Here is a 23,584-nt window from a genome sequence, read left to right as displayed (position 1 = left end):
AATGAACATGGAGGTATATATATCATTGAGTTAACACTTTTAGATTTCTTTGGATAAATATTCAGAAGTGGAATTGCTGGATCATACAATCTTCTGAAAAACCTCCATACTGCACCAAGTTACACTCCCACCAACAGTGCACAAGGGTTCTCTTTTCTTGCTTGCCAACACTTATTTCTTCTCTTTTTGATAATAGCCATTCTAACAGGTATTAGATCATCTCATTGTGGTTTTGATTTCCATTTCCTTGATGATTAGTGATCTTGAACATCTTGTCATGTACCTGTTGGCCATCCGTATGTCTTCTTTGGAAAAATGTCTATTCAGATCTTCTGCCCATATTTTAATCAGATTTTTTTTTTTGCTATCCGGTTGTGTGAGTTCTTTATATGTTTTAGATAGTAACCCTTTATCAGATATATTACTTACAAATATTTTCTCCCATTCAGTAGGTTACCTTTTCACCTTGTTGATGGTCCTCTTTGCTATATAGAAGCTGTTCAGTTTGACATAGTCTCATTTGTATATTTTTGCTTTTGTTGCTTTTGCTTTTGGTGTCAGATTCAAAAACTCATCACCAAAACTGATGTCAAGGAGCTTACCACTTGCATTTTCTTCTAGGAGTTTTATGGTTTCAATGTTCAAGTCTTTAATCCATTCTGAGTTAATTTGTACGACATAAGGCAAGGTTCCAGTTTTCACAACACCATTTATTGAAGAGACTATCCTTTCCCCACTGTATATTACTGGCTCCCTTTGTAGTTTAATGAGGAAGTGTGAGTCCCTCAATTCTGTTATTCTTTTTTGCAATTGTTTTGGCTATTCTGTATATCAATTTTAGGATCAGCTTGTCAATTTCTGCAAAAAAGTCAGCTAGGATATTGACAGGGATTACACTGAATCTGTACATCAAGTCATAGAATATTGTAACCTTAGTAAGTCTCTCAATCTTTGAACATGAATATCTTTTCATTTATTTAGGTCATCTTTAATTTTTTTAAGCATTGTTTTGTAATTTTCAGTGTACAAGCCTTGCACTTTTTTTTGTTAAATTTATTTCTAAGAAAAGTTCTAACTTAATGTTGTCATCTGTAATGTTAAGCAAAACAACTTATAATGAAATGAATTCTCCCACAGGCACAGACTAATTGATATAAACAAGAATTAAGTTCTACGGCACCCCATCAACGACGTTACCAAGGACCTGCTGTATTCTATTCTTTTCGATTCCATTATAAAAAAGAATTCTTTTCTTGATTTCCTTTTTGGATGGTTCGGCACTAGCATACAGAAATACAACTGATTTTTGTATGCTGACCTTGTATCCTATAACCCTGTTGAATTCATTTATTAACTCTAATGTTTTTTGTAAAGTCCTTAGGAATTTCTATATACAAAATCATGTCATCTGCAAATAGAAAGTTTTTTATTCCTTTCCAATATGGATGCCTTTACTTCTTTTTCTTGCCTAATTGTCTTGGCTAGAATCTCCAGTGCAATGTTGAATAAAAGAGGCCAGAACAGATATCCTTGTCTTGTTGCTGATGTTAGGGAAAACTGAACTATATCTGTGTTACAAAGAATGATATATGTCAGGAAGACTGTACTATTTGTAGGAAAAAGAATTATATTTATGTTATTAAATTATAATTATGTTGTTATATTTGCCTTTTACTTAACCATCACTAAAGATGACACAATAGAAACATTTCCTAATACAAAGTCCTTAAAACAGCTCCTGGCATAGCATACACCCTTATTATTAGCTATAATAATTAATATTACTGATACAGTAACATTTTTGATGAGAACATATATTTACCTTAGTTACTCCTAGTTTTACTTAACTACTTGACAACTCCAATTCTGTACCGTTATTATCCCTTTCAGCTTCAATAACCACATTAATTCTAAACTATTCAATAATTTACATTAAAGCAGTAGTTTTCTAAGTGTGGATAGGGACCCCGAGGATTCCAGAGACTCTCTGAAGGGGTTCATTAGATCAATATCATTCATGGATAAAAGATCAATATAAGTGCAAAACACACCAATGATTTGAATGCAATATTGTAAGAAGTATATAGTTTCAAATTCCACATTGCAACTAACTTTTAAGAAACTAGTACTTGTTGAGTTTTGTTGTGAAATCAAGAATATATCTCAATTACCTGAAAAAGTTATAGTACTCCTCCCAACATATCAGTGAGAAACTGGACTTTCTTCACATACTTCAACCAGAACAACATGTAACAATAGACTAAATGCAGAACCTGATGGGACAATTCAGCTGTCTTCTATCAAGCCAAACATTAAAGAGATTTATAAAAATGTAAAACAGTTGCCATTCTTTGACTAAACTTGTTTTGCAAAATAGTTGTTTTTCATAAAAAATGTTATTTATATTAACCTGTAATTATTAGTTATTCTTGAATGAATTAATGAATATTTTAAATTAATTTCAAATACAACTGCCAATAGATATAACCTATATAGCCTATGGCCATACGACCCTGAACATGCCCAATCTCGTTTGATCTTGGAAGCTAAGCAGTGTCGGGCCTGGTTAGTACTTGGACGGAAGATATAACCCATATAAACGAAAACTGTTTCTACGGAAGATATAACCCATATAAACGAAAACTGAGTCCTACAAAATTTTTCAGAGTGTAAAGGGATCCTCACCAAAAAATTTGAAAACTACTAAAGTAATATTTAATATTCCATTTTTATTTACACTCAGGATGCAGCCATAAATGTTTATGAAGTAAGCTGACAAGAACAGAGAACATAAATCTTGCTTTCTTCAAATGTACTGTAATCCAATTAAGCATAAGATATAATCTCCTCAAAAAAGAAAACAGAATGATTGGGCTAACAGAAGGATATATTTGCCAAAAATAACTATAGTAATATCATATAGCTATAATACAGAACTTATGCAGAAATAGAGCCAAAGAAATTTCACTGTGTCAAGAAAAATTGATGCACAGAAAAACAAAAGTCTGGGCTTCAAAGGGTTAACATAGTCCTTCAATGAATTACCTACGGTAATAATTTTATTGGAGTTGGTTTCTAACCACCATCTAAACTGATCACCTTTAGTAGAGATTATTCAAAGAACTCTGTGGAACACAAATCTGCTAATAAAAGTCACGAAAAAATTTACTTTAAAAATCCATTATTTTTAATTATGCGATACTAGTTACCTTCATTATTAGAATAAATACAATCAACTTTATGCTGTAATCAATTACCAAGTTAAAAAGGGCCATCCAACAAAGAGGGTTAATGGTATTCATTAATTAGGGTCCTTTATCAGTTCTTCTGGAAGTATAATTTATTAATTTAAATGCCTAGCACAAAACCTTGTATGGGGTGATGTTAAAAAAAATTACTGTTTACTACAGAATTATAATACTGACCAATGAGAAATGACAGTATATTTTCCTCACCCAGGAATGATTAAGGTGGGCAGAAGCTCATAAGCCAGGGCAAGTTTTGTTCTAAGAAGGGTACTTCCAAAGTCACACAGTCTGACTTAAGGTGTAAATACTGCATTCTGCCTAAAAGGAAAGTGTTAGCTTTTTTATTTCTTCACATGCTCTAAAGCCTGAATTTGCAGCTTCCAAATTAAGCACTTTTTAAGCACTTTTATATCTAATTCCATGGTGAGAATTTTCAAGTTTTCAAATTAAAAAAGTTCCACTGGTGTTGGTGCCCTGTGTGAAGCAAAAACTAAGAACCTGATCAGAAGAAAGGGTAAATACAACAAAGTTCACTGCAACCAGAATATTTTAAACTGAAATACGTTATACCCAATTTTTAAAAAAATGTTTAGGTGGGGAAAACAAAACCCACCCACGTCCTACTCTTCCACTAAGTAGCATTCTTTTATTGGTTTCTGCAAAAGCCATTTATTGAAATATCATTTGAGAATACTAGTTTAAATACTGTGTGCTGCAATTACTTCCTGCCGAAAGAATCCCATTTCAACTAAGAGCTACACAAAACAATCACTTATCAAATCTCAACGATTTAACTCTCTTCCTCCTCCTCCGCTGCGCCCCTGTCTCCTGGATACTACTGTATGTGCTGGGTTTTCTGAACTCAACGTTTAGAGGTGAAGGCGAAGGGGTTGGGAGGTGAAAGGTGAGGGACAAGGAGGTTGAGATTCTGGGGTGGGAGAGTTCTAATTTTTAAAGTTGCTATCCCACTCCGCCGAAGTAAAACAAACCCCCGCCGACAAATTATCTTATGAATAGTGATAAATCGAGGACCCGATTCCTTTCTGCTCTCAATTATCTCTATAAACTCCACTATGGCCCTCATTGCATCTATTTCTATTCCGGAACAGCTCTACCTGTGCCCAGACTGTCAAGTCCAACCTGAATCACTCCATGACCTTGGACCCGGGCCACTGTTCGCCTTCCAGACTAAAGACCGTGAAACCAAGACCCCCTCATCCCGTCCGGCAGACTGCAGAGGCCTCAGGGTTTCAGGCCGGGTCAGCGGGTGGCGGCGAGGGCAGGGCAGCCAGCCGTAGGAACCGAAGCTCCGAGATGGCTTGGAGGAAATGCCGCGAGGGAGGCGAGAACAAGGCCCGGGGCTACCTGCGGGCCAGCGCCGACGCCGCCACAGTAGTCGCAGTGGCTGCACACCACTTCGGGGCTCAGGTGCCCTCGTGGCTGCCTAGAGAGCCCCAGCCGCCTGACCTGGTCCTCGGTCACGGCCCCTTATTACCGCTGACCGCCCAACAAGCAGCAGCAGGTGATGTGGCGACTGGGTAGCCGAGAAGCGCGGGTTGTTTGCTTACCTCAGGCAACGGCGTCTCGAAGCCGCCCACTCTCTTTCAGGGCGCCAGAATCCCGGACCAGAGTAGGAAGAGGCGTGCGAGGCAATAGAAGGGTGAAACAGGAAGGGGGAGAACCGTCAGGCTCTCCAGAGGGCTGGCAAAAGGGAGGAGAGAACGCAAGCGGCACGACAGCAGGCGGCAGGAACGGTCGGGACGCCCGCGTACCTTGCTCACTCTAGCCGAGGGTCCACCGCGAGCCGGCAGACTGCCTCACATCCGGGTACTAGGAGACACTCAGCTGCTTCTGCCGCGACCGCCGCCTTCCCAGCGGCGCAGAAACGCCAAACTTCCGGCGACGACGACGACGCCTCGCCCGTCAAATGGGAGTTACCTGTGACCGTCTCGGGCGCGCTTGCGCAACGCTCCTCTTCAGCCCGAACGGGTTCAGCTGACGTGCCCTGAAGACGAAGATGGCCGCCACGCTTGCTGCGTGTCACGCAGTTTTTCACCCCGGCCGGGACGGCGAGGCGTCGGGGAAAAGCGAGCCAGCGTCCATCCTGGGCGCAGGCGCGGTGGGAGGCCTCGCGTGCGCGCACCGCGGGTGGGCTCCTCGCGAGGAAGTGGCGGTGCTCCCTGGCGGCGGCCTCTTGCTCTTCCTGGGGTCATCTCTTGGCATAAAGCCATTTACGCCCCCAGCGGTGGTGGTTTCTCTTGGAAATTCGTCGCCGCAGGTTCCTCTGCTGGTTGCAGGTATTGTTCTCTGCAGCCTCTCATTCAAATATTTTTAATATTTGGGCCAATGTAAAGAAAAGAGGAGACAACTGACCCGGCTCTCTCCTTCCCCTGTACTGCATTCCAGCGCCTCCAGAAAACGCAGGGCTTCACCTTCTTGCACACTTTACTCCTTGTGAACAAGAGCGCAAGAGTCTACACAAGAAATTGTAGACTAGTCCACTAGGTTTAGTCATAGCAGGTATTCAAACAAAAAGCTTTGGTTCTTCGAAGCCTCTAAAGATAGAATCCAGGGTTCTATCACTAGGATTCGTGGTTCCCAGACTGCTTTTGAACACTATTTCTATGCTACACTTTTCTTATTTGCAAATCTATGAGAATAGATAAATCGGAACTCTTGCCTTTGAGAATCTGAAGACCTCCTCTTTTGAAGCCAAATACAATTAAAATGTGCTCTAAGTTTGTCAAGCCTGTTGTTTTTCTGACAATATATCTTTCACAAAACTTTATTGAACTGCCTGTCAGTTAAGTCTGGAGAGAGTCTCTGGTTTAAAAAACCAAACAGGTTGGTTTTGATGGGCGAGGCTATTGCCCACATCACCACATATTGTGTTAGCCTAGCAAAAACCTGACTGCTCCCCAGACCCCAATGTATATACTTTATTGATACATGCCAAATGGCTTAAATTGGGAGGAAAAACTCAGAAGTAGACAGCTGGCCTAGTTAAAGCTGGTTATCTACCAGAGTATCTGGCTTATATTTGCCTTTACCTTTAGATTGTCAGACAATTGGTGGGATTTCTTTTCAAGTGTAAACCACTTCAGTAACTCAAATTTTGCCATGCGAACACACAAACCATGTTTACAAGTTTCCATTCCCACAAAATAGGCCTTTGCTTCTGAGTAATCTACTCCACATTATTGGTTGTGTTGGCCACAATCAGGAGCATAGGAATCCTTACAGACCATGTGAAATCATATGTATGTATGTTTGATACATAACTAAATCATACTCGATTTATAATTCATGTCTGCAATTCTAGATTTTCTTATCTAAAACTAAATATAGTCAGGTTCTTAAACATGCTGTGAAAGTATAACATAGTTTGCTTTCACAATACTATATTATAAACTTTAAAGTTACTGAGAGACTAGCTCCTAACTGTTCCCACCACAAAAAAAAATAATAATAATTGTGTGATGTGACAGAGGTGTTGGTTACAGTGGTAATCATATTGCAATATATAAATGTATCAAATCAACATGTTGTACACCTTAAAGTTATACAATTTTACATGTCAATTATATCTCAATAAAAATAAATTTTTACTTTTATGGGAAAAAGTGACTTTCTTGAGTATTATTCTTTATCTCTTTAAGAGTTTTTATTTTTATCTTTCTAGGAGATATTTTTCATTTCTGATTCATTAATGCCAGAGGTCTCAATTTGTGTTTTGATTAAATCTTAATTATTCTGTAATATGTTTGACAAAATTTGTTTTGCCTTCCATCAATAGTTTTCTTTTAGAGCTGTGTATGAACTTTAGAATTTGGTTCATTTGATTTGGTCATCTACTAAAAAATAATCATGATCAACTGAATAAATTATTTTGCTTGACTGAGCTTTCAGAGATTGTATAGCTTACAGCAAACTGATCCCAGTAAAAAGAGAGGCCTTCGTTCCTAAGAGCTCCTGAGAAAGTCCTAGAGGAAAGCTCTGATTGTTTCACCTTTTGCCATGTGTACATACATGCTAAAAATACATGCTGTGCTCTAGACGATGCATCTTGGTGTTTAACATGGTTCTATAAATTGTGAAGGTCATTTTCACAATCCTTACACAAAGAACTGCAAGTTCCTACTTATAAATTCTCTTGATAAACTCAAAATTGTGAATGCAGTCTCCTGGATTTAAGTTGTTTTCCTTCCTGACTCTAAACTGCAAAATATACTTTTCTGTACTTGCTTATCATTGGGACATGTACTTCTAAAAACTAATAATAGAATAGTTGCATTGCCCCACACATCACATTCTCCTTTCCTTGTTCCTTTGGTTTCTTGCGACCAATCTGAAGGTCTGTAACATTTAAAACCTCTGTAAACTCCAAGAAGACAGGGTAGTCTCACTTTCAGACTTACCCTCCTGCTCCCAGCAAATAAAGTCTTTTTCTTTGTTGCTCCACTCTTGTTGATTATATTTTAGGATTCCTGAAAGTCTTATAAGATGAGAGAGTAAAAATTCTAAAAAATTTTAAAGTAGAAAATAAAAACAGAAAAATTGTAATAATTTGGTATAAATCAACTGACAATGACATTTCAATTTGCCATCTTTTGGGAGACCCACCATTAACACATACAAGTAATAATGCTGGCCCCACAAACTTGAGAAGGAACAAGTAGGTGTTAGCCAGATAAAAGAACTGAATGTACAAAAGTCTGGAGAAGAGAATGAGCTTGAAGGGTTCCAGGAACTCAAATATTCCAATATCACTGAGGGGAAAAGGGATTAAGAAATAGGCAGAGATCAAAGCAGGAAGAGTCTTGAAGATAATAGGGTGCAGTACCCTCTGCTCAATATTAGGAATACTTCAATGAACAATCTGCACACAACATCCCCTTCCTCATGCAGCGTTCATTCTAATGGGGGCAGACATTTAGTTATTTCACAAATACTTATTAAGGGCACGTTGTATGCAAGGCACTATTCTAGATGCTGGGGATACAGAACTAAACAGTACAGACAAATTTCTGCCTTCAGACAGTTTACATTTTCATGTCAATAAGTAAACAAATAACAATTAAATGCAAATAAGGAAATAAATATGGTAATAAACAGCAGCACTGTCTAATCAAACTCTTTGATTGTAATTTTCTATATCTGCACTGTCCAAAAGGGTAGCCATAGATGCAGATGGCTATTGAGCACTTGAAATGTGATTATTGTAACTGAAGAACTGAATTTTTAATTTTATTTAATTTTAATTTAAATAAATTTAGGCATTTTTTTAGTCCAGGGGCTCATTAATATCATGACTTTTTTTTTTTTTTTTTTTTAACTCTCTCTTAAGACTGGTTCTTCTCTTAGCTCTAAGGGAGTTTCCAACAACTACCTCTCTGTTCATGTCCAAAAGGAAAGAGTATTCCCTTCAAAGTTCTGGTTGAATCATCTTTCATCCCAAGCCCACTGTGGACCAAGAAATGGAATGTGATTATTGACATAAGGGTAGAGTTAGCTTCCTTAGGACCCTATGAATCACCAGATTATTGGAAACTGTTGGGAAAAGCAGGGGATAGATGTTGAGAAAGCAGCACACAAATGTTCATTACAATCTGGCTACTCAAATTGTAGTCCATGAGACTAGGGGCATCTTCATCAACTGAAGTCTTGCTAGTGTTTAAAAACAAAACAAAATTCAACAGAGTGAATTTGAAGATCTAATTGGCTTTATTTAGTTATTTATGAATTGGGCAGCATCCCATCTAGCAACTGAGGGGTTGTACAAAATAGAAGGTTTATATAGGAAGCAGAATGAGGCAAGGGAGCTATTAGTAAAACAAAAGAAGCCAAGACATCTTTTACTTTGGGGAATCATATAGGTTGCCTCTTCTTTCTATGGGGGATGGAGATGGCCTAGGTGTCAGATTATCTTACTGATGTATGACCAGAAAATTCCTGACTGGTTAATTAAGATTATATTTCTGGAAGAGGTTGAAATTGCAATTAGATCATGTACAAAATCTTGGTAGCTTGAGCTTTTAGCATAAGTGTTGCCATTTGGAGCTTGTAGATTTTTCTCTTTAACATTAGAAGTGCAGAATTTCAGAGCTCACACCAACTGAATTTGAATTTTCATTCTAAAGTTTACTCCAAGATGAATCCCATGCACATTAAAGTTTGATGAACATTGCCTTACAACATCCAAGATTTCAAATGATCAGGGATGAAGTCCAGGCTGGAGATACAAATTAAAGCCATGGGTTTGGAGGAGATCACCTAAGCTAAATGAGATGGTATCCAAAAGGAGAGAGCCCCGATATGTAATGGCTCAGTAGAGGATGAGACAGCTAATGAGACCTAGAAAGAGTAGCTGGTGGGATAAGAATAACCTCTGGTGCACTTGATGTTTTGGAAGCCAACAAAGGAGGGTGTTTGTGTTGAATGCTGCTGAGCTGTTGAGTAAGATGAGAACAGAAGTTTGTCTTGGAGGCTTTTGGTCTTTAGAAAAGCCGTTTCAGTGTAGTTTGAAAAGTGAATTGGAGGTGATAAAAACAGGTATTGACAGCTCACTTAAGTTTTTCTGTGAAAGAAATCTGGCAGTAGCCAGAGCTGCATCAGAGAATTTTGCTTTTAAGGTAAATTTGCATGCTGATGAAAAAAATCTAGTAGAGGAGAAATTGATAATTCAGGTTAGAAGGGGATAACTGAAGGACTGAAATTTTTGAGAAAATGAGCGATCCATAATACAACTTAGAGGAATTTGCCTTTGGAAGGAGCAATAATATTTCTACCCTTGTAACAGGAAGTAGAAGAATGGCTTGTTTTCTCGAAGAAGTAGAAAACATTAGCAGGGAGTAATTTGGGAGAGGAGCTGTACAATGCTTGAGAGGGAGAGAAGAAAGTATGAAATAGTTTGTGAGCTTATTAAAGAAGCATAACACGATCTCTGGGCAATGTAGGGTACCCTTTTGAGGTCCGAGACCAGAATCGAAAGTGAAAATAATTAGGTAAACTGTGTGATTTTCTTCAGGTCCATCAAGTAACGCTGAAGTTCCTGGTTTGGAAGCAGAATTAGCATAATTCTTTGAGCTTCTCTCAGAACTTCCTTTCGCTTACGGATATACTTGCCGTTACATAATACAAGCCGGACTGCCATTCTGAAGTGCCCACTAATTGAATATAATCTCCTCAAATCTCCCTCTAATAGGAAATTTCCCCCCTAGACCCGCCCCAAACGCCCTTAGCAGTCGCAAAGCACACCTCCAGTCGCCAGGGGCCGCAGTAGCGCTCCTTGGGGGCGGAAAGGAGTGCGACTCAGCGCGGCCTCGGCGCTTCCGCCGTGCGTTCGCAGCGCTCCGCGCGCTCTTTACGTTGCAGCCCCGGGAGTAGGCGTTTCCGGCCATTCATACTCCTGTCCGTAGGCCCTTGGTTGTCGGGTTTTGTGCATTCTCAGACCGAAGGAGTGACGGCGCCGCTAGGATGAAGCTCGTGAGGTAAGGAGGTGACCAAGCAGAATGAGGGCTGTGAAGGGACAGTTTGGGCCGTGAGCGGGTGGCTGGGCTGCCCTAGTTACTGGAGGCGCGAAAGCCGCGTGCGTGCGCGTGCGGCCTGCTAACGTTCTCCGGCGCCCGTCGCTCCCGCCCTATCTTGGCTGCGCCGGCACTCCGGCCTGGCTTTCAGACTGGGTCGCGCTGGGGTCCGGCGTGTCTTCCAAGAGTTGGATGTAAAGGCCGAGCCGTTTCTTCCCACTCAGTGTTTCAGAGGCCTTAAAGGTGCAGCGCCAGGCTTACAAGATCTTGCTTTCGGTTACCTACCGATTTGCATTTCGCGTAGAACTCGTACTCTAGGTTACTTTTCGGGCTCATCTCAGCTCTCAGGAACCAGCAAATATAACTAGGGCCGTGCTCCGTGAGAACGTGGGAGACATAAGGAAAAATTGTATGTTCTGCATAAACAGTTTAAATTAAAGCGTTTTAAAAGAGTACTTAAAGCTGCAGGGGTTTCTCGAGAATAATGAAACCCATTTCCGAAATGTTTTAAATCAAGGATGGACTTTATAAGTTATTTTTTTAGTTTATTTTTTGATACTCTCTAGACTTAAGGTTATTCAGCATTCACCATAGAGTGGGCCTTGGATTTAGGAAAAAACCTCCCAACTTGAGGCAGAATCGCTTTACATATTCATGGTTGATTACAAGAATAATCAGTATTTCTTCCATTTTATATCTCGTGTTTAAACTTGGTTAGTAAACCTACTGATATATTTGGTTTTAGTATTTTTTCTTGAGGCTGAGAACCTCAAGGTTAATAATAACTAAGCCAACGATTCTAATTCAGCTAGTTTATTGCCTATTGAGTCAAGGATTCTCAGCGTCGCCTGTTACACTGTTCGCTGGTAATGTATTTCATTAAAAGTAAAATCCCTGCCTTGTTGGAACTTTCTGTTTTGTGGTGAAGACAGACAAGTAAATTTGAAATAACATAACATAAAATTGAAATAACATAAAACCCTTCAGAGTGGAGTTTATAGAGAGGGCATTTAAGGTTAACTTTTAATCTGTTTTTATTTGTACTATAACTGGATGAAAACGTCTCAGAATTTAAAGTATATTTTTGAGCAGTTTCTCAGTACTTGGCATACTCTTTGGAATCAGTTTGTCTCTTTTAAAGATATGCCTTGTAACAAAATTTTTTTGTAAATTTAAAGGCTGTATTGAATCCTATTCTGTGTCTTAGAATATAGAAACAAAATTTCTTCTTACTGGAGAATGTATTTTGCACCAAGAAAATGGGTGTTTGTCTAACTGGTTCACATTTTCAGTTGACTTTTTTATTTCTGTACCTCAGTTGGTGGCACTGTCATCTTACTGTCACCCTAACCGAAAACCTGGGAATCATCTTGACTTCTTCCTATCTAGATAATTCTGATACCTGATAAATTGCCCTGTTTTGACATTTTTATCTACCTAATAGAAGTATTTCTCTATCCAGTTCTCTTTGTTTTTTCGATTTAAATAATGTGCATTTGGATACTGAAGGATACCATGTTATCTGAATATTTGATTATTATCTGAATATCTACATCTCAGTAAATAGAAATAATTCAGATAATGAAGGAGTCATCAGAAAAGAATTCCAATCTCTTTGGTTTCTAGGCTGAAATTATAGTGTCTATTTCTGCTGCCCACGATACCCTCCCTACCATTCCAATTGCCACCACTGAGCTGTTCAGGCTCCCTTTTTTCACCCATGGTTTTTTATTACCTCTTGAGGTAAATATAGAATGAAATTTAGTGTACATTTCCCATTCTTGAAAAATTTATACCACCATCAAGATATGGAACATTACTAAAACCTCAGCTTCCTCAAACCCTTTCCAGTCTCTGGTTCCATACCTCTCCCCCACCCCACCCCCACCCCCACCTCAAAGCAGCCAATTTCTTCTTAGTTTTGCTTGTACTAGAATTTTATATATTTGGAATCATGAAGTATGAGTTCTTTTTTTTTTACTCATCATCCACATCGTGGCTTGCATCATTAACTTGTTTCTTTTTATTAGTGAATAGTAGTCCACTGTCTGTTTAAAAGTTATTTACATATTTTCTTTAAAACGGCTTTGAACATTCTCGTGCAAGTCTTTCTTTTCCATTTTCTTTCAGGTGATTGCTTAGAAGTGGAGCTGCTGAATCATAGTATAGGTATACATTTAGTTTCATAAGAAGCGGCCAGTTCATTATCCTTAGTGGTTGTATCATTTTACAGTCCCACCAACAGTATATTAGAATTCCAATTGCTCCACACCCTCACCAGCATTTGTTGTTGTCAGTTTAATTTTAGCCATTTTAGTGCTCGTTTAGTAGCAGTAGTATAGTTGTGACTAATGATGTAGAGTACTTTGTCACCTGCTTATTCGCCATCTTTGTGAAGAGTTGGATTTTGATTGCGTTTTTTCTTTTAATTACAAGAGTTGTAGCGATTCTTTATGTATTATGCACATTAGTCTTTTGTCATAAAATTTCTCTCAATTTGTGGTTTGCTTGTTCGTTTCCTTAGTAATGTCTTTGGTGAGCAGAGTTTATTTTGAGGAAGTCTTAATTTACCAGCTTTTTCTTTTATGGTTATTGCTCTCTATCTACCGTTAAAGAAACTTGCCTACCCTCAAACCATGAAATTATTCTCCAATATTTTCCTCTAAAAGCTTTATAGTTTTAACTTTTAAGGTTTGTGATCCATCTTCAATTAATTTTGGCAGGTGGTGTGTGTTGGGAGTCCAGGTTCATTTTTTCGATATGAATTTCCAGTTATTCCATATTATTATGGAATATAAATTCCTATTATAGAATATAAATTCCTATTATGGATATCAGCATTTATTGAAAAGGGTTTTCTTTACCCATCGGACTGCTTTGGCAGTCCCATGAGCACCTTGACTATATGATTGTGGGTCTATTTCTGGACCTTATTCTGTTTCATTGATCTGTTTGTTGTTCCTATGTCTTGATTACTGTAACTTTATCCTCTGTACTGCTCTAGCCACCTAATTTGTCTTCCAGTGTGAATGTGACCCTGGCACTGTATTTCATTGATGAAAACCCTCCCGTAGCTCTCATAGAGGACTTCTTTAACAGAGCTTGGGCTCTCCACAAAAGGACCTTGCCTAACTTCCCTACTCATTCTCTTGACTTAGTATTTCTTCCATTGGTAGTACCTATAATTTCTCTGTACATTGTGCTGTTCCTTACTACTATATCTTTGCTCTTGTCTTTCTTTGCTGCGTATTTCCACCTTTTCAGGCTTCTTACTAGAAGTCTACTAAGATCTGACTCCCTCCTACCCATGCTACATTATGTGCCTAGTAAAAACCTGTGTATATCTCCATGGGGTTTTACAATTTAGTTGCTTTTAAAATATCTTATATGTGTCCTTCCTACTAGAGTTTGAGCTCCTTGGGGGGACTACTCTTCTTATTCATTTTTAATCCTCGTTACCCAGCACAGGGACTGCCATTAATATATAATGATAAATACTATTTATCAAAGAAATGTTTTTGGACTTTCTCAAATGTGTTTTAATTGTTTCAGATGTCTTTTGCTTTCTGGTTTTCCTTTTTACTTCCATGTGGTAGATTGCTTGATTACTAAGGTATTATATTTTTACTTTAATCCTGCCTACTTCCAAAAATGATTTGAAAGAGCTTTTACAAAAGTAAAAGTTAATGAGTGGGTCAATAAAAATAGAACATTTTTAAAAATTTTTATAAGATTTTGTTTAAATCAAACCGATGACATTGCTAGGAAGCAAGATGTCAAATGCTCCTAAAAGATTTTTTAAAACCCCAAAACTTGATAATGGAAGTAAACTATTAGGTAAAAATTCTAAGCTAATATAGTTATAAGTGATTATTAAATTTAGAGCTAAGTTAAAGAATTCTTGTCTGGTGAAATAAAGCAGTACCAGTTCATTGAGAGACTTCTTGACAGCAAATAGGAAAAAGGATTCAACACACTGGTCTAATTTCCTCTCCCCCCACCCTTTTTTTTTTCTGAAAAGGTTTTATTACACACAGAAGGGATGCGGCTTAGTCCTTCTTAGCTGCTGCCTTCCTCACGGTTGCAAGGACATTGCTCCGCTCTTCTCTCTTCTCTTGGCTCGGATGTGTGTCCTCACCTTTTTCTTGATGAACTTCAGGGCCCCCATATCCTTAGAGACCTTGAGCAGCTCCATGGTGCTGCTCATAGAGGGCAAAGCCGCACACCTCTCAGATCTTGTCGCCCATGAACTTGGCATGCTTGATGAGGTTCCCGTAGTGGTAGTTGTGCCTGGGTTGCTCACATTTTCGGTCACCTTTTGGCTCTTGTTGAGGCCCACGGCTGCGGGGTAGCACAGAGCCATGGCTGCTACTTCTCATTGGCTGCCATAGCAGAATGCTGGTTTCCCTTTTTTTTGTGGCTTTCTATACCACTACTAAAGTATTTTAAGGCTGGTTTCTATTATTGAAATATTTCAGCCAAAAGTTTCAGTGCCTATTACAATCCAGGATTAGATTACAAGTCATAAACCTTACCCTCAACAACACTATAATAGAGGGAAAAATAGGTAATCCTATATGTACCATTTAGTGTGATAGATGCTATGATAGGCTGTACAAAGTACGTATTAAAGATTAGAAACCGTGAATATAGATTGCATATTAGATCATACTGTGGGACTATTCATTTTTCTAGATGTGATATTAATGGTTACGTGAGAGAATGCTCTCATTAGAAAATACGTGCTGAAGTGCCTGCAAATTTACTTTTAGATGATATGAAACTAAGGTGTGTATAGGGGAACACACAGATGGCAACATTTCAGTAATTGGTGAATTCTTCAACTTTTCTTCCTCTGCAGTGTTTCATAATAAAAAGTTGGGGAGAACAAAAGATTAGATGAAGTGGGGAATGGATGGATTATTCAGTAAACATTGAGGCACCTGGCTATCCAGTTGGGGAAAATAATAAAGGCAAATTTCTACCTCACACTGCATAGAAAAGAGATGAATTCCAGATGGATTAAAATTCTAAATATAAACCTAGAGGAAAATAAGAGACTTTTTACAATCTGGGGATGGGAACCATCTTACCAAACAAATATATACCCAAATTTAACAATGGAAAATTTTAAAAAATAATAAATTTAACAATGGAAAATTTTAAAATATATATATATATATGACTAAAGAAAACCACAAACTTGAATGGCTGTGGCAAACTGGTAAAAAATGAAAGAAAAATTCAATGTAGTTGAAAATGTGTGAATAATGTGAATAGGTATTCACAAAAGAAATCCAGATGTCCCATTAAAAGCTATTCAACTTCGCAAGTAATAGGTAAAAGCAAATTGCTCCTTTTTCCCTTTCAAATTGATAGAAATTTAGAAGATTGGTAACAATTAGTGTTGATGAGGGTTTGCATAAAAGGATTTGGGGTAGCTATATATCTGTGTGTGTGTGTGTGTGTGTGTGTGTGTAGGCATGAAAATGTCATAATATAAACTGCTAAATGAGAACTACAAGTTATCGAAGACATTAAAGGTCTGGCCCAGATTACGTGAAAACATTTTATGTATATGCTTATGAATGGATAGAAAATGGTGTAGAAGAATATCCCCACACACATGGAGGGGGTTAAAAAGAGATTTTTACTTTATTGTGCATATACAATAAGCATGTAATCTTTTACTACCAATTATAATTTTTTCTTTCATTTTTAGTGAGGTATAATTGACATACTGCACTGTATATGGTTAAGATGTATGTCTTAATTACTTGACTTACATATATTTTGAAATGATTACCACAGTAAGTTTAGTAAACAACCATCATTCATATAGATACCCCCAAAAAAAGTTTTTTTCCTTGTGATGAGAACTTTTGAGATTACTCTCTTAGCAGCTTTCCAGTATACCGCACAGCATGTTGTACATTACACCCCCAATACATATTTATTTGTAACTGGAAGTTTGTACCTTTCGACCACCTTCATCCATATAATTTCTTGATTTCAATTTGGTGGCTTATAACAACTTTAGAATCTCTGCATGGATGCTGCATAATGGTTAGAGCGGGGGTCCCCAACCCTCAGGCTGTGGACTGGTACCGGTCCATGGCTGTCCATGGCCTGTTAGGAACTGGGCAGCACAGCCTGAGGTGTGCAGCTGGTAAGAGAGCGGAACTTCATCTGTATTTGCAGCTGCTCCCTAGTGCTAGCATCATCACTTCAGCTCCACGTCAGATCATCAGACATTAGATTCTCATAGGCGCACTGGTCCCTGGTGCCAAAAAGGTTGGGGACCACTGTTTTGGAGAATCAGAAATGTCCAAATGACAGTTTCTGTTATTATTATGTTCCTTTTAAATGTTAAGGTTTTAATTCAGGGAAAGCTGAAATTTTATGTAGATTATTAATAGAAATTGATACAGATAGTATCTAAACAGATTTTCAACGTCTAGAAATTTTACCCTTTGACTTAATAAACATGATTTTAAAGTGTTAAATGTGAAAATTTATTATTTTATTCTTACTGTCTTTATAGATTTTTGATGAAATTGAGTCATGAAACTGTAACCATCGAATTAAAGAATGGGACACAGGTCCATGGAACAATCACAGGTATGGAGGTTGGACTGCTTTATAACACTTTATTTTTTCCATCTCTTCCACCTGCAGGCCAGAATTATTTGTTTGATTACTAAATGAACATTATTGTAATACAGATCTCTCTCTCTCTCTTTTTTTTTTTTTTTTGGTTTGGATCATTTCATGGACCTTCTTACTTAAGCCTTACCTTAAGTATTTGTGTTAAGACCAAACTGGATAACTTGTTATCCTATACGTGACCTCTGTTTTCCTGATTTTTGTGCCTTTCATGCTTTTGCCTGTGTATGTCCTTCTGCCTGGAATGTTACATCTTCCAAACTACATTTTACTTTTATTAGAATTTCGTGTCCCCTGTTAGATTGTAAAGTTCTTGAAGATAGAGGTTGAGGTTTCCATGTCTGATTATCTTGAGTAAAAAAAAAAAATATGTAGGAAATGGAGAGGGTGTGGCGAGGAACCATAATTTTACATTACTAAGGCAATCACTTGGCACAACATTTTGGAGTATTTCAGACTTTTTACGTGTCTATTTGCTTTAATGATATTATTTAATGATATTATTTATGTAGTTTTATATTTTAAGGCCACTGAGATTCACTCATAGCAGGTGTTCCCCCTCCAGAACTACAAAGTTTCAAATGAATTAATGAGCCTAATGAAATATTTAAATTATAAATTTATAAATATTTTTAACGCATATATCAAGCATTGAGTAAACCAAGAGAAACATACAGTATTATTTTTGAGTATACTAGAACTTTGCAGTGCCAGTTACTGTGGAAAGAAATCAGTGTAAGGTTTTGATATAGTCTTTGACCATATCTGAAGAAGTGTAATTGCTGTCCTGTTAAAATTCTGTATACAGTGATTTAATCTGCTTTTTCCTGAGCTCTGCTTTTTAGGAACTCAGTCTAGTGACGGAAGACACAAACACAAAAATAACATAATGCAAGGTTTGCCTAACATATAGTAGGTACTTAATAGATGATGTTTGAGGGGGAGTTCAGTAAGTTGGGGAAGCAAAATCTAGTAAAAATCTACTTTTCTCCTCTACTGACAACCATTATTTCAAATATCTTGTATATATCCTTTTTGAATAAATATTTTAGTCCTCACAGTAGAAGTAATCATGCTACTTACTTACCATAGGGATATTAAGGATTAAATTAAAATGTCTAAGCATGCAGTTCCCAGAACATAGAAGCAGCTCATGAATCCTATTTTTTTTCTTCTCCCTTGATGGATCAAGACTATATTAATTTTGGGAAAGAAGAGGACCTCTTCTTTGACTGGAAGAAGGGAGGAAAACATAATAATAAGACAATAGATTTGAGATGGATGTTGTGAAAGTTAAGAGAATTCATGTTTTTCTGACCTTAACTTTCTAGTGATAGAAATTAACTAGATCTTTAGTTGTACTGTTTGTTCAGAAATATTGGTAAGGATTCCCCAAGAATCAGGTATTTCTACTGTAATACCATATATTCATCTTAGAAAATCTTGCTTTTATTTTGCAAAATCTTATACTAAAAATTGTGACTTAATGGAAAAAATAGTTTGAGAAAGAGCACTCAAAAACTTTTCAACTTAGTAATCCAATATTAGCAAAAAAAAGTAACACTTTTTTAAAAAAAGGTATGTTAAATTCCTGGTAATAAGGAAAACTATTACTGTACATAAGACGACTATTTTTAAAGCAAAGGTGAAAGCTTGGTGGAATGTGGTATAAGGAAGTTATGGAGACAATGGGAGAACTACGCAATAGACATTGTCTACCCTGAAATAGGAGAATGCATGGGGACAGTGGGAGTAGGCATGTATGGTAGGGTTCCTCCATGGCTTGCTGTATTCATTGCTGTACACATATGCAAAACTATAACATGCTAGGAAAAGTCTCTACAAAGGGAAGGTTTTTTATTTATGCCGAGAGTATCCCTCCATTTACCAGCTTCACGTAATTATGTCATGGACACCTGCAATGTAGCAGAACAGTACTCTTGTAATATATTTATGGTAAGTTGGTAACTTGATAGCATAATTGGTTGCCTTATCGTGCTAACAATTGCCCTCTTTTTTTCTCTCTAGGTGTAGATGTCAGCATGAATACGCATCTTAAGGCTGTGAAAATGACCCTGAAGAACCGAGAACCTGTACAACTGGAAACACTGAGTATTCGAGGAAATAACATTCGATATTTTATTCTGCCAGACAGCTTACCTCTGGATACGCTACTTGTGGATGTTGAACCAAAGGTGAAATCTAAGAAAAGGGAAGCTGGTAAGTTTGAAGGATTATAAATGTTTTTGTGAATGGTGTTTTTATACCATAATCCACTATTCAAAATATAAACATTTGCAAACAACACAGGTCTTTTTTTTTAATTGCCTTTAGTTGCCACGAGTTCGTATAGTATTTATTATTGTTACTGGCATTATTATTAAAACACTAATGCCACTCTTCCTATACTTTTGTGTGTGGCCTGGTCCACCACCACCTACACACTTCAGAAGACTGAATCTTTTTCCTGGTATTATGAAATTTTTTAATGACTTGGCTTGGGGTCTTTCCTTGTCCTCTCTTTTTTCCTCCATTCTTTTCCTGGGTACCTGGTACACCCTTTCAGTATGGATATTCTTGACTTTTAGAGCTAAGAAATTTACTTCTGTAATGTTGATAAATTTCTCCTCTTTTGATCTGTTCTTCTTGGAATTCTTAATAATTGAGTCTTCTGGCTGGTTCTCTAAGTATTTATCTTTTCTTATTTTTCTCTGTTTTTGTTCTGTTTTCTGAGAAGTTTCCTTGACCTTAATCTTCTAAACTAGCATGCACTTAATCTCTAATCCAGCATATACTTAATCTTCAAGCCTCCTTCTTCTCTGACTTTTCGAGAATCTTTTATTTTAGGGATATATTTTTTCTTATCTGAAAACTATTGTATATGGTATTAACGGATAGGATTTTAATTACAGTTTTGGGATTTTTTTTTTAAGTTTTATTCTGAACTTAACATTGTTTTCTCTGGTTTCTTTTTATTTAATCTCTTTATTTGGTCTTTAAGTTGAAGTCTTAAGTATCTTGCACTTTGGCCATGTATTATTTAACAAGGACCCAAAAAGAGAAATTCTGGGAAGGAAGGCTAGACTCCTTGGCTAGTGGGTATTACTGTAGGGTGGGTTCAGAAATGAGTTGGTTTCTTCAATGAAGAGACCCAGATTTCAGTATCTGAAAATCTTTTTGAAGCTGGTTTTCTCACAATAAGATTCCAGTCACCTATTGTGGGAGATGTATACCTCACAGCCAGCATTATAGGAGCAGGGCAGGAGAAAGAGGCTCAGTATTTTATAGACAGTCACTTAATATAATGATTTTGAGACTTTCCTTCCACCCACACTAAGAACTATACTTTGCACCATGACCCACTCATACGTATAGCTGAAAGAAAAGTTGCTGGAACAATGACTTAGTCTTAATACATGCAAATGCCGTTAAGTTTTCTATTCTATTCTCTTTGAGTTAAAAATTTTCAAGTTTCAACCTATAGCTTGAGGAACAGCTTTTCTCTCTTATCTATTAAGGAAATAATCATTAGCTTTGCAAGTCGGGAAAGTGGACTGGCCAGTCTACTGCTCCACATAAGGGTTGTCAGCCATTTTTTTGTTTTCAGCCCAGTGGCCTCATCATCTCACCCCTGGTTTTCAAGGTCCTAGGTCTTTTAGGAATTATTCTTCTTTTACTAAACATTTACTGTTGTAAATCTACTTTCTGACTTAAGAATTCAGTGAAATCTTTCAACCACTGTTTCCTTTGCTTTTTTATGCAGTGGGGTGGAGGTGGTCCTTATGGGTATTTACCATTTTTATTTCTTTTCTATATGAACAATATTTCAGAAGGAATTAGAGAGTGTGGTCAATCTGCCTTGTTTTAACAGAAGTCCTAGACTTACCCTATTGCTTTAATTAATAAGACTGGAAATAATAGGTAGAAATTCAGAATGTGACTGACTTGAACTCCATGTCATGATTTTTCTGACATTCATATCTGTCCAAGATGAAATAAGTTCATTTGGGTATGAGTTTTCAGTCATTGATATTCAAGTAGAGTTAGGATGACCAAGTGACAGGGATATTGCTATATGGATTAAAATACTAGGTTATTCTTAGCTCAAATGACTTAAGATTTTTAAGAGTCTTGGTTGTTACTTGATACAGTACTTTTAAATTTCATTGACTTTCAATTAACTTGTGTGTATTCTATTCAGTAACAGAATCTGGCACATGGTGTTCATGTTCTGTTCCATTGGTATGATAATCGCATTTTGTGAAGTTCAAATGATTTGCGTTTCATTTTATGATTTTGAGACATACAAAGAAAAAATATTTTAAAACTTGATTAATTTCTCAGTAAATATATTCAAACAAATAAATGTTACAGTAAAGAATCTCTATAGGACAGCAGTTCTTAGTTCTGCATGATAATGTGTTGGCAGGAGTAACTAAGGTCACATTTAAGAGAAGCTGAGTTAAAGTTTTCTTGGCTGTAGATGCTTTTTGTGGTTCTGGGTAAGAGCACAGAAGAGAATTTACCCTGCCTTGTTTTTTTCTTCCCTCAGTTGCAGGAAGAGGCCGGGGCAGAGGAAGAGGACGAGGACGTGGCCGGGGCAGAGGAAGAGGGGGTCCTAGGCGATAATGTCTCTCAAGATTACTGTTTCAAAGTGATACGTGATTTGGGATATTTTTTTGTACAGGTTTTGTTTGTTTATGTCAATTTTTAATAAACATAAATGTAGGACAGTTGTCTATTGACTATATCAAATTAAGTTTTAATAATTCACACATTAACACAGTAAGAAACGAGCATTACTGCTAGGCAGTCTCAGAAGAATTCCATTCTTAGATCAGGCATTTAATTTTTTTAACTAAAATATTTCTTCTATGAATACGTATAGAATATATACCTTTTTACTTCACATGCACTGAGTATGAATTTTGTTTTACTTAGACTCATTTTCTGTAAAACCTTCCTTACAAGTGAAGTAATGTACTTTCAGGGTACTTCAGGAGCTAACGTTCTATGGAATGGGGTCTAAAGTCTGCCCTGAGTTTTACTCCATGGAGACTTAGGTCTTTAGTAAAAGGTATTAGTCATCTAATTCAAGAGTAATTGATTTTGTCCTGATTGTTAATATTTTTTTAGTTTTGCTTTATGTTTTCAGTAGGCTTTCATAAAATATAGTTTTACATTCTCCTGGATTGAAATGTGTTAATGTGGAATGTACCTGTTAGTGTAACCTTTATCAAGTACTTTTACAAGGAGTCCTTTGAGAACCAAAGGAAAAAGACCTACTTTATTTGATGACAAAACTGGATTCTTTCCAGTGTTAATAGGGATTTTTAAAAATTGTTTTAATTGGTTAAGTTTAGAGAAAAATTCTCAGCATATACAATTGCTTGTAAAACTTACCATTTGTTTACATGCTTAAAGAAAAAAACGTAACTGAGGATTGGGGGCAACTAAATTTGTATTTTCACTTAATTATGCTTGTAGAGTTTTGTTTTTTAAGTGAAGAAATTTTCTGCAAAGATCGTTGTCTAAAAAGGTTTTAGGCCCTGTTGAGAGGGTTACATAAATTGAGAAATAGCAAGAACATTTGTATGTGGTATGTGTGCGTGTCTCATTCTTTTCCATCCTCTTATCTGTTGGTGTTATTGAACCCACGTGGAAGGCAAGGGAGCCCAGGGATGCAGCAAGGTGGAGAGATTTGAAGAGAGCAAAAAAAAGACCTAGCAGAAGCCAATAAACATAAGTCGAATCCTGCCCTCATAGTGCTCATAGACCAAAAGGGAAGAAGAATTAAATAAACATTGATAAGTAATTGCAAATTGTGAGGACTCTGATGATAAAGAGTACTCCAAATTATCTGTTGTGTATTGGTTTCTTTTTTTGATTTTCAGTCATATGCCAATGTAACAAAAAGTATTTATGTTTTGTGAGTTTTCATGTCTAGATGTTTGTGATGTGAAACCAGTCTAGTAACAGTTTAAATGTAATACTAAACCACAGTGGTTACTATATTGAATTTATTCCACTATTGGTCATTATTTTTATATGAAAAGGAATCATGTGAAGAAAAAGCTGTCTGAACTGATTGCCATTATTAGCTATAAAGGAAGCACCGCAGTATGAATGGAAAACAGACCAGAC

At 37.1% G+C, this 23,584-nt stretch overlaps 2 protein-coding genes across 5 annotated transcripts in view; one reads left to right on the top strand and one right to left on the bottom strand.

The window, feature by feature from the left end:
- The window catches only part of ESCO1 (establishment of sister chromatid cohesion N-acetyltransferase 1), an 80,992-nt gene extending 75,857 nt beyond the window's left edge, over positions 1-5,135 (bottom strand). For 2 of the 4 annotated variants that reach the window (XM_039844909.1, XM_039844906.1), the window contains exon 1: positions 4,817-5,134. The gene's annotated coding sequence lies outside the window, so the exon portion shown is untranslated. Of the gene's footprint in view, positions 1-4,816 lie in introns of all 4 variants that reach the window. The other 2 variants (XR_005649077.1, XM_039844915.1) reach the window with 2 other exon arrangements.
- Positions 5,136-10,532: 5,397 nt separating this feature from the next.
- On the top strand, positions 10,533-23,299 carry SNRPD1 (small nuclear ribonucleoprotein D1 polypeptide). Its single transcript, XM_039844926.1, has 4 exons — positions 10,533-10,738; positions 17,319-17,395; positions 19,469-19,660; positions 21,993-23,299. Exons 1-4 carry the CDS (start codon positions 10,725-10,727, stop codon positions 22,067-22,069), a joined length of 360 nt encoding a protein of 119 aa, XP_039700860.1. The 5' UTR covers positions 10,533-10,724; the 3' UTR covers positions 22,070-23,299.
- Positions 23,300-23,584: the final 285 nt, after the last annotated feature.

Source organism: Pteropus medius, unplaced genomic scaffold, assembly GCF_902729225.1.
Source record: "Pteropus medius unplaced genomic scaffold, Ma_sr-lr_union100, whole genome shotgun sequence".
In the NCBI taxonomy this organism is placed as follows: domain Eukaryota; kingdom Metazoa; phylum Chordata; class Mammalia; order Chiroptera; family Pteropodidae; genus Pteropus; species Pteropus medius.
The sequence above is the reverse complement of the archived record's forward strand: the minus strand, read 5'-3'. Positions and strand labels throughout refer to the sequence as shown.

Coding starts and splice junctions, on each gene's coding strand:
- SNRPD1 (XM_039844926.1), top strand. Junction 17,396..19,468: donor GGTCCATGGAACAATCACAG/GTATGGAGGTTG, acceptor TTTTCTCTCTAG/GTGTAGATGTCAGCATGAAT. Junction 19,661..21,992: donor ATCTAAGAAAAGGGAAGCTG/GTAAGTTTGAAG, acceptor TTCTTCCCTCAG/TTGCAGGAAGAGGCCGGGGC.